The 11925-nt window shown below is 54.1% G+C and overlaps 1 protein-coding gene and 1 long non-coding RNA gene across 2 annotated transcripts in view; both read right to left on the bottom strand.

The window, feature by feature from the left end:
- The window catches only part of LOC144954978 (uncharacterized), a 5038-nt gene extending 2633 nt beyond the window's left edge, over positions 1–2405 (bottom strand). Inside the window, exon 1 of the long non-coding RNA XR_013641460.1 lies at positions 2338–2405. This is a non-coding gene — a long non-coding RNA (uncharacterized LOC144954978). The remainder of the gene's footprint in view (positions 1–2337) is intronic.
- A 106-nt stretch (positions 2406–2511) lies between these two features.
- On the bottom strand, positions 2512–10124 carry LOC144954977 (double C2-like domain-containing protein alpha). The gene is made up of 3 exons (XM_078885337.1): positions 9911–10124; positions 2643–2963; positions 2512–2515 (listed from the first exon to the last, which is right to left on the bottom strand). The coding sequence occupies exons 2-3, from the start codon at positions 2942–2944 to the stop codon at positions 2512–2514; spliced, it is 306 nt and encodes a 101-aa protein (XP_078741463.1). The 5' UTR covers positions 2945–2963; positions 9911–10124.
- Between the last annotated feature and the right edge of the window lie 1801 nt (positions 10125–11925).

Genomic DNA, 11925 nt, shown 5'->3' on the forward strand with positions numbered 1-11925 from the left:
CTGTGGGTCTCTATGGGTGTCTATGGGTCTCTGTGGGTCTCTATGGGTCTCTATGGGTCTCTGTGGGTCTCTATGGGTCTCTATGGGTCTCTGTGGGTCTCTATGGGTCTCTATGGGTCTCTGTGGGTCTCTATGGGTGTCTATGGGTCTCTGTGGGTCTCTATGGGTCTCTATGGGTCGTTGTGGGTCTCTATGGGTCTATGTGGGTCTCTATGGGTGTCTATGGGTCTCTATGGGTCTCTGTGAGTCTCTGTGAGTCTCTGTATATTTTTCTGGGTCTCTGTGGGTCTCTGTGGGTCTCTGTGGGTCTCAATGAGTCTCTGTATATTTCTATGGGTCTCTATGGGTGTCTATGGGTGTATATGGGTCTCTATGGGTGTCTATGGGTGTCTATGGGTCTCTGTGGGTCTCTGTGGGTCTCTATTGGTCTCTATGGGTCTCTGTGGGTCTCTATGGGTGTCTATGGGTCTCTGTGGGTCTCTATGGGTCTCTATGGGTATCTGTGGGTCTCTATGGGTCTCTATGGGTGTATATGGGTCTCTGTGGGTCTCTATGGGTGTCTGTGGGTCTCTATGGGTGTCTGTGGGTCTCTATGGGTCTCTATGGGTGCATATGGGTCTTTGTGGGTCTCTATGGGTCTCTATGGGTCTCTGTGGGTCTCTATGGGTCTCTGTGGGTCTCTATGGGTCTCTATGGGTCTCTGTGGGTCTCTGTGGGTCTCTATGGGTCTCTGTGGGTCTCTGTGGGTCTCTATGGGTCTCTGTGGGTCTCTGCGGGTCTCTATGGGTCGCTATGGGTCTCTGTGGGTCTCTATGGGTCTCTGTGGGTCTCTGTGGGTCTATGTGGGTCTCTATGGGTGTCTATGGGTGTCTGTGGGTCTCTATGGGTCTCTATGGGTCTCTGTGGGTCTCTATGGGTCTCTGTGGGTCTCTGCGGGTCTCTATGGGTCGCTATGGGTCTCTGTGGGTCTCTATGGGTCTCTGTGGGTCTCTGTGGGTCTATGTGGGTCTCTATGGGTGTCTATGGGTGTCTGTGGGTCTCTATGGGTCTCTATGGGTCTCTGTGGGTCTCTATGGGTCTCTGTGGGTCTATGTGGGTCTCTATGGGTGTCTATGGGTGTATGTGGGTCTCTATGGGTCTCTATGGGTCTCTATGGGTCTCTATGGGTCTCTGTGGGTCTCTATGGGTCTCTGTGGGTCTCTGCGGGTCTCTATGGGTCGCTATGGGTCTCTGTGGGTCTCTATGGGTCTCTGTGGGTCTCTGTGGGTCTATGTGGGTCTCTGTGGGTCTATGTGGGTCTCTATGGGTGTCTATGGGTGTATGTGGGTCTCTATGGGTCTCTATGGGTCTCTATGGGTCTCTATGGGTCTCTATGGGTCTCTATGGGTCTATATGGGTGTCTATGAGTCTCGATGGCTATCCATGGGTCTCTGTGGATTTTTTATGAATGAGTTAGTGAGTGAGTGAGCGGGTGAGTGAGTGAGTGGGTGAGTGAGTGAGTGAGTGATTGAGTGAGTGACTCACTGAGTGACTGAGTGACTGAGTGAGTGAGTGAGTGACTGAGTGAGTGACTGAGTCACTGAGTGACTGAGTGAGTGACTGAGTGACTGACTGACTCACTGAGTGAGTGAGTGACTGACTGACTGAGTGAGTAACTGAGTGACTGACTGAGTGACTGAGTGAGCGAGCGACTGACTGAGTGACTGAGCGAGCGAGCGACTGACTGAGTGACTGAGCGAGCGAGCGACTGACTGAGTGACTGAGTGAGCGACTGACTGACTGAGTGACTGAGCGAGCGACTGAGTGACTGAGTGACTGAGTGAGCGACTGACTGAGTGACTGAGCGAGCGAGCGACTGACTGAGTGACTGAGTGAGCGACTGACTGAGTGACTGAGCGAGCGACTGACTGAGTGACTGAGTGAATGACTGACTGAGTGACTGAGTGAATGACTGAGTGACTGACTGACTGAGTGACTGACTGAGTGACTGAGTGAGCGACTGACTGACTGACTCACTGAGTGAGCGACTGAGTGACTGACTGAGTGAATGACTGAGTGACTGACTGACTGAGTGACTGAGTGACTGACTGAGTGACTGAGCGAGCGAGCGACTGACTGAGTGACTGAGCGAGCGAGCGACTGACTGACTCACTGAGTGAGCGACTGAGTGACTGACTGAGTGAATGACTGAGTGACTGACTGAGTGACTGAGCGAGCGAGCGACTGACTGACTCACTGAGTGAGCGACTGAGTGAATGACTGACTGAGTGACTGAGTGACTGACTGAGTGACTGAGTGAGTGACTGAGCGAGCGAGCGAGCGAGAAGGGCGACTCACTGGTATCATCCGAGTCGTACCCCTCCACCTCCTCCTCTGCCTCCACCGTCTCCGCCACCACCGGCATCCTTGCAACACCTCCACCACCTCCACCACCACCTCCACCACCACCTCCACCACCTCCACCACCACCTCCACCTCGACCACCACCAACTTTCATGCACGACAGCGCTCCTATCTTGGCCATCGTCAAAACTCCACCACCACCTCCACCACCACCACCACCACCACCACCACCACCACCTCCACCACCTCCACCACCACCACCACCACCACCTCCACCACCACCACCACCTTGACTCGACTGAACTCCGTATCGATCAAACGCAGCGTCAACATCCTCCTCGTCATCCTCCTCCACCTCCTCCACCTCCTCCTCGTCCACCGCCGCCGCCTCAGCACCGTCCACCCGGCGTCGCTCCTCCCCCGATGCCTCGTCGCCGGTGCCGCTGGACGGGAGGTGCGGCTGGCACGCGGGCGGTCCCCGCGGGAAACGTGGGAAGTAGTCCGAGATGCGCTTGATGGGTCGGATGGGACCTGGCGAGACGTCGATGGCCATGTGCTCCTGGATGGTGACCGTGAGGCGCTGGGCGCGGTGACGACTCATTCACGTGCGGGGTGTCTGTCTGGGAGAGAGACACAGTGAGAGACAGAGAGACAGAGACAGAGAGACAGAGATAGAGAGACACAGAGAGAGACAGAGACAAGTGGATGGCCATGTGCTCCTGGATGGTGACGGTGAGGCGCTGGGCACGGTGACGACTCATTCACGCGCGGGGTGTCTGTCTGGGAGAGAGACACACAGAGAGACAGAGAGACAGAGAGACACAGAGAGACACAGAGAGAGACACACAGAGAGACAGAGAGAGACAGAGAGAGAGAGAGACAGAGAGAGACACACAGAGAGACACACAGAGACAAGTGGATGGCCATGTGCTCCTGGATGGTGACCGTGAGACGCTGGGCGCGGTGACGACTCATTCACGTGCGGGGTGTCTGTCTGGGAGAGAGACACAGTGAGAGACAGAGAGAGACAGAGAGAGAGAGAGACAGAGAGAGACAGAGACAGAGACACACAGAGACAAGTGGATGGCCATGTGCTCCTGGATGGTGACCGTGAGGCGCTGGGCACGGTGACGACTCATTCACGCGCGGGGTGTCTGTCTGGGAGAGAGACACACAGAGAGACAGAGAGAGACACAGAGAGACAGAGATAGAGAGACACAGAGAGAGACAGAGACAAGTGGATGGCCATGTGCTCCTGGATGGTGACGGTGAGGCGCTGGGCACGGTGACGACTCATTCACGCGCGGGGTGTCTGTCTGGGAGAGAGACACAGTGAGAGAGAGACAGAGACAGAGAGAGACAGAGAGAGAGAGAGAGAGACAGAGAGAGACAGAGAGACACAGAGACAAGTGGATGGCCATGTGCTCCTGGATGGTGACGGTGAGGCGCTGGGCACAGTGACGACTCATTCACGCGCGGGGTGTCTGTGTCTGTCTGGGAGAGAGACAGAGACACAATGAGAGAGACAGAGAGAGAGAGAGAGAGACAGAGAGACACAGAGAGAGACACAGAGAGACAGAGAGAGACACAGAGAGAGACACAGAGAGAGAGAGAGACACAGAGACACACAGAGACACAGAGAGAGAGACACAGAGAGAGAGACAGACAGAGAGAGAGACACAGAGAGACACAGAGAGACACAGTGAGAGAGACAGACAGAGAGAGACACAGAGAGACACAGAGAGAGACACACAGAGACAAGTGGATGTCCATGTGCTCCTGGATGGTGACGGTGAGACGCTGGGCACGGTGACGACTCATTCACGTGCGGGGTGTCTGTCTGGGAGAGAGACACACAGAGAGACAGAGAGACAGAGACAGAGAGAGACAGAGAGAGAGAGAGACAGTGAGACAGAGACACACAGAGACAAGTGGATGGCCATGTGCTCCTGGATGGTGACGGTGAGACGCTGGGCACGGTGACGACTCGTTCACGTGCGGGGTGTCTGTCTGGGAGAGAGACACACAGAGAGACAGAGAGAGACACAGAGAGACAGTGAGACACAGAGAGACAGAGAGACACACAGAGAGAGACAGAGAGAGACACACAGAGACACAAAGAGACACACACAGAGAGACACAGACACACAGAGAGACAGTGAGACACACACAGAGAGAGACACAGAGAGAGAGAGACACAGAGAGACACAGAGAGACACAGAGAGACACAGAGAGACACAGAGAGACAGTGAGACACAGAGAGACAGAGAGACACACAGAGAGAGACACAGAGACACAGAGAGAGACACAGAGAGACAGAGAGAGACACAGAGAGACAGTGAGACACAGAGAGACAGTGAGACACAGAGAGACACAGAGACACAGAGAGAGACACAGAGAGACAGAGAGAGACACAGAGAGACAGAGACACACACAGACACACACACAGAGACACACAGAGACACCCACAGAGACACAGACACAAAGAGAGAGAGACACACACGCAGACACACACACACAGAGACACACAGAGAGACACACACACAGAGAGACACACACAGAGACACAGACACAGAGAGACACACACACAGAGAGACACGCGCACAGAGACACACGCACAGAGACACACGCACACAGACACAGAGACACACAAAGATCCCCGTGTAGCCTTAACAGACTGTAGGGGCAAGTGCTGTTAGCTAGCACACACACAGACACACACACAGAGACACACAGAGACACCCACAGAGACACAGACACAAAGAGAGAGAGACACACACGCAGACACACACACACAGAGACACACAGAGAGACACACGCACAGAGACACACACACAGAGAGACACACACAGAGACACAGACACAGAGAGACACACACACAGAGAGACACGCGCACAGAGACACACGCACAGAGACACACGCACACAGACACAGAGACACACAAAGATCCCCCGTGTAGCCTTAACAGACTGTAGGGGCAAGTGCTGTTAGCTAGCACACACACACACAGACACACACACACAGACACACACACACACACAGACACACACACACAGACACACACACACAGACACAGATCCCCCAGGTAGCCTCTAGCAGGGCTGTAGGGGCAAGTGCTGTTAGCTAGCACACACACACAGATACAGACACACACACACACACAGACACACACACACACACAGACACACACACACACACAGACACACACACACACACAGACACACACACACAGACACACACACACACACAGACACACACACACAGACACACACACACAGACACAGATCCCCCAGGTAGCCTCTAGCAGGGCTGTAGGGGCAAGTGCTGTTAGCTAGCACACACACACAGATACAGACACACACACACACACAGACACACACACACACACAGACACACACACACACACAGACACACACACAGACACAAAGACAAAGATCCCCCGTGTAGCCTTAACAGACTGTAGGGGCAAGTGCTGTTAGCGAGCACCTATGAAGGCCGGCACGGCACACGAGGGGGTGGGTGGCCAGCGCCACGCCCGGCCGCCTTTGTCTCCCCAGTGGAGATGTTTACACACCGCACCAGGTACTCATTTAAGGCTGAGTCGACCTAGGGGAGGCCCAGGACCGGTTCAGATAATCGTCACTGGTGTTAGCCGTAGAGCGGGAATCGAACCCGGGTCGCCGGGTTCATAGCGCAGCGTAGCGCTAACCGCTACACCCACCGCTCCCCGCACAGAGACACACAGGGTGAGACACACACACACAGAGACACACTCACACAGACACACGCACAGAGACACACGCACACAGACACAGAGACACACACACACAGTGAGACACACACACACAGAGACACACTCACACAGACACACGCACAGAGACACACGCAAAGAGACACAGAGACACACACACACAGTGAGACACACACAGTGAGACACACGCCCAGAGAGACACGCACAGAGACACACGCACAGACAGACACGCACACACAGAGAGACACGGAGAGAGACACGGAGAGAGACACACGCACAGAGACACACGCACAGAGACACACACACACAGACACAGAGACACACACACACAGTGAGACACACACAGAGACACACACACAAAGACACACGCACAGAGATACACGCACAGAAATACACGCGCACAGAGACACACGCACAGAGAGACACACACGCACACAGAGAGACACACACACAGTGAGACACACGCACACAGACACACATACACAGACACACAGACAGACACACACACAGTGAGACACACACAGAGACACACACACAGAGACACACACACACAGACACAGAGACACACGCACAGAGAGACACGCACAGAGACACACACACAGAGACACACACACAGAGACACACGCACAGAGAGACACACACAGAGACACACACACAGAGAGACACGCACAGAGACACACACACAGAGACACACACAGAGAGACACACACAGAGACACACACACACAGACACAGAGACACACGCACAGTGAGACACACACAGAGACACACGCACAGAGAGACACACACAGAGACACACACACAGAGACACAGAGACACACGCACAGTGAGACACACACAGAGACACACGCACAGAGAGACACACACAGAGACACACGCACAGAGAGACACACACAGAGACACACACACAGAGACACACACACACAGACACAGAGACACACGCACAGTGAGACACACACAGAGACACACGCACAGAGAGACACACACAGAGACACACGCACAGAGAGACACGCACAGAGACACACACACAGACACAGAGACACACGCACAGAGAGACACGCACAGAGACACACACACAGAGACACACGCACAGAGACACACACACAGAGACACACGCACAGAGACACACACACACAGACACAGAGACACACGCACAGAGAGACACGCACAGAGACACACACACAGAGACACACGCACAGAGACACACACACACAGACACAGAGACACACGCACAGAGAGACACGCACAGAGACACACACACAGAGACACACGCACAGAGACACACACACACAGACACAGAGACACACGCACAGAGACACACACACACAGTGAGACACACACAGTGTGACACACACACACAGAGACACACGCACACAGACACACGCACACAGACACACACACACAGAGAGACACGCACAGAGACACACACACAGAGACACACGCACAGAGACACACACACACAGACACAGAGACACACGCACAGAGAGACACGCACAGAGACACACACACAGAGACACACGCACAGAGACACACACACACAGACACAGAGACACACGCACAGAGAGACACGCACAGAGACACACACACAGAGACACACGCACAGAGACACACACACACAGACACAGAGACACACGCACAGAGACACACACACACAGTGAGACACACACAGTGTGACACACACACACAGAGACACACGCACACAGACACACGCACACAGACACACACACACAGAGAGACACGCACAGAGACACACGCACAGAGAGACACGCACAGAGACACACGCACAGACAGACACGCACAGAGACACACACGCACACAGAGAGTCTTTGTCTGAGCTCAAATGACCCACCACTCATTCACCCACTCATTCACTCAGCTAATATCCCATTCAGCCGATCACCCATTCAGTAATTCACGAAATCAACCCACTCACTCATTCACTTACTCGTTCACTCACTCATTCACTTGCTCAGACAATCACCCACTCACCCACTCACTCACTCAGGCAATCACCCACTCACTCAGTCACCCACCCACCCACCCACTCACCCACCTACACACCGACGCACTCACCCACCCACACACCCACCCATCCATTCAACCACTCACACCAACTCCCCCACCCACCCACTCACCCACTCACTCAACCACCCACCCACCCACCTACTCACCCACCCACCCACTCACCCACCCACCAACTCCCCCACCCACCCACTCACCCACTCACTCAACCACCCACCCACCCACCTACTCACCCACCCACCCACTCACCCACCCACCCACTCACCCACCCACCCACTCACTCACCCACTCACCCACTCACCCACCCACCCACTCACCCACCCAGCCACTCACCTACCAACTCACCCACCCACCCACCCACTCACCCACCCACTCACTCACTCACCCACCCACTCACCCACCCAGCCACTCACCTACCAACTCACCCACCCACCCACTCACTCAGACAATCACCCACTCACTCATTCACTCACTCAGACAATCACCCACTCACTCATTCACTCACTCAGACAATCACCCACTCACTCACTCAGACAATCACCCACTCACGCATTCACTCACCCGCTAATGCATCCACTCATTCACTCAGTAATTCACCCATTCATTCGCACACACATCCACTCATTCACTCACGCCATCACTCACTCACTCACCCACTCACCCACTCATTCACTCATTCACTCACCCACCCACTCACCCACCCACCCACTCACCCACCCACTCACCCACTCACCTACACACTCACCGACCCACTCACCGACCCACTCACCCACCCACTCACACACTCACCCACCCACCCACTCAATCAACCACTCACCCACTCACACCCACTCACCCACCCACACACTCACACACTCACCCACCCACTCACCCACCCACCCACTCACCCACTCACCCACCCACCCACTCAATGAACCACTCACCCACTCACACCCACTCACCCACCCACACACTCACACACTCACCCACCCACTCACCCACGCACTCACCCACTCACTCACTCAGACAATCACCCACTCACTCACTGAGACAATCATTCATTCACTCACTCATTCGCGTATTCAATCACTCATTCACTCACCCGCTAAAGCATCCACTCATTCACTCAGTGATTCACCCATTCATTCGCCCACACGTCCACTCATTCACTCACGCCATCACTCACTCACCCACTCATTCACTCATTCACTCACCCACTCACTCACCCACTCACTCACCCACTCACCCACCCACTCACCCACTCACCTACACACTCACCGACCCACTCACCCACCCATACACCCACACACTCACCGATCCATTCAACCACTCACACCCACTCACCCACCCACACACTCACCCACCCACTCACCCACTCACCCACCCACCCACTCACCCACCCACGCACTCAGTCACCCACCCACCCACGCACTCACCCATCCACTCACTCACCCACCCACTCACTCACTCACCAACCCACCCACTCACTCACTCACCCACCCACCAACTCACCCACCCACCCACTCACCCACCCACTCACTCATCCACTCACCCACCCACCAACTCCCCCACCAACTCCCCCACCCACTCACCCACCCACTCACCCACACACTCACCCACTCACCCACCCACTCACTCACCCACCCACTCACCCACCCACCCACTCACCCATACACCCACCCACCCACTCACCTACCCACTCACCCACCCACCCACTCACCCACCCACCCACCCACTCACTCACCCACCCACTCACTCACCCACCCACCCACCCACTCACCCACCCACTCACCCACCCACCCACTCACCCACCCACCAATAAGTTGTTGTTGTTGTTGTTGCTGTTGTTGTACTTCAGGTAACAGAAATTGTAAACCTTTGTTCAGATCGTTTAACATCGATCATTAATTAGCGATATCCCCTTTCTATGTGTGTCTGTGTGTCTGTCTCTGTGTGTGTCTGTGTGTCTGTGTGTGTGTGTGTGTCTCTGTGTGTGTCTGTGTGTGTGTGTGTGTCTCTCCGTGTGTCTGTGTGTGTGTGTCTCTGTGTGTTTCTCTGTGTGTGTGTCTGTGTGTGTGTCTGTGTGTCTGTGTCTCTCTCTGTGTGTCTGTGTGTCTGTGTGTGTGTCTCTCTCTGTGTGTGTTTCTGTCTCTCTGTGTTTCTGTGTGTCTGTGTGTGTCTCTCTCTGTGTCTTTGTGTCTCTGTTTCTCTGTCTGTGTGTGTGTCTCTCTGTGTGTGTGTGTCTGTGTGTGTCTCTCTTTGTGTCTCTGTCTCTCTCTGTCTCTGTGTGTGTCTCTCTCTGTCTCTCTGTGTGTGTCTCTGTCTCTGTGTGTGTCTCTGTGTGTCTCTGTATGTGTGTCTCTGTGTGTGTCTCTCTGTGTGTGTCTCTGTGTGTCTCTGTATGTGTGTCTCTGTGTGTGCCTCTGTGTGTGTTTCTGTGAGTGTTTCTGTGTGTCTCTGTGTGAATCTATGTGTCTCTGTGTGTGTCTCTGTGTCTCTGTGTGTGTCTCTGTGGGTGTCTCTGTATATTTCTCTGTGTATCTGTGTGTGTCTCTCTCTGTGTCTCTGTGTGTCTCTTTCTGTCTATGTCTCTGTATGTGTCTCTCAATGTGTGTGTCTCTGTGGGTGTCTCTGTGTGTGTCTCTGTGGGTGTCTCTGTGGGTGTCTCTGTGTCTGTGTCTCTGTGTGTGTCTCTGTGTCTGTGACTCTGTGGGTGTCTCTGTGTCTGTGTCTCTGTGTGTGTCTCTGTGTCTGTGACTCTGTGGGTGTCTCTGTGGGTGTGTCTCTGTGTCTGTGTCTCTGTGTCTGTGTCTCTGTGGGTGTCTCTGTGTCTGTGTCTCTGTGTGTGTCTCTGTGTGTGTGTCTCTGTGTGTGTGTCTCTGTGTGTGTGTCTCTGTGTGTGTGTCTCTGTGTGTGTCTCTCTGTGTGTGTCTCTGTGTGTGTCTCTGTGTCTCTGTGGGTGTCTCTGTGGGTGTCTCTGTGTGTGTGTCTCTGTGTGTGTCTCTGTGCGTTTGTCTCTGTGTGTGTCTCTGTGTGTGTGTCTCTGTGTGTGTCTGTGTGCGTGTGTCTCTGTGTGTGTCTCTGTGTGTGTCTCTGTGTGTGTGTCTCTCTCTGTCTGTGTGTGTCTCTCTCTGTGTATCTGTGTGTGTCTCTGTCTGTGTGTGTGTCTTTGGGTGTGTGTGTCTCTGTGTGTGTCTCTGTGTGTCTCTCTCTGTCTGTGTCTCTGTGTGTGTCTGTGTGTGTGTCTCTCTCTGTCTGTGTGTGTATCTCTGTGTGTGTGTGTCTCTGTATGTGTCTCTGTGTGTGTGTCTCTGTGTCTCTGTGTGTGTCTCTGTCTGTGTCTCTGTGTGTGTCTGTGTGTGTCTCTGTGTGTGTGTCTCTGTGTGTGTCTCTCTCTGTCTGTGTGTGTCTCTGTGTGTGTCTGTGTGTGTGTGTGTCTCTGTGTGTGTGTCTCTGTGTGTGTCTCTGTGTGTGTCTCTCTCTGTGTCTCTGTGTGTGTGTCTCTGTGTCTCTGTGTGTGTATCTCTGTGTGTGTGTCTCTGTGTGTGTGTCTCTGTGTGTGTGTATCTCTGTGTGTGTGTCTCTGTGTGTGTATCTCTGTGTGTGTGTCTCTGTGTGTGTGTCTCTGTGTGTGTGTCTCTGTGTGTGTGTCTCTGTGTGTGTGTCTCTCTCTGTCTGTGTCTCTCTCGATCAGTCTCCACTCAGGACCCACAACGGATTTCGGGTCAAACCAAGTGGCGTCCGCACGTGGGGGTGGTGGCGGTGGCGCTTCGGTTGTGTCACTGTGAGTGTGTGTGTGAGTGTGTGAGTGTGTGTGTGTCTGTGTGTGTC

Source organism: Lampetra fluviatilis, unplaced genomic scaffold (genome assembly GCF_964198595.1).
Source record: "Lampetra fluviatilis unplaced genomic scaffold, kcLamFluv1.1 SCAFFOLD_756, whole genome shotgun sequence".
NCBI lineage: Eukaryota > Metazoa > Chordata > Hyperoartia > Petromyzontiformes > Petromyzontidae > Lampetra > Lampetra fluviatilis.

What these genes read in the sequence shown, in the direction of transcription:
- LOC144954977 (XM_078885337.1), bottom strand. Translation starts at nt 2,944, where the DNA reads ATGAGTCGTCACCGCGCCCAGCGCCTCACGGTCACCATCCAGGAGCAC.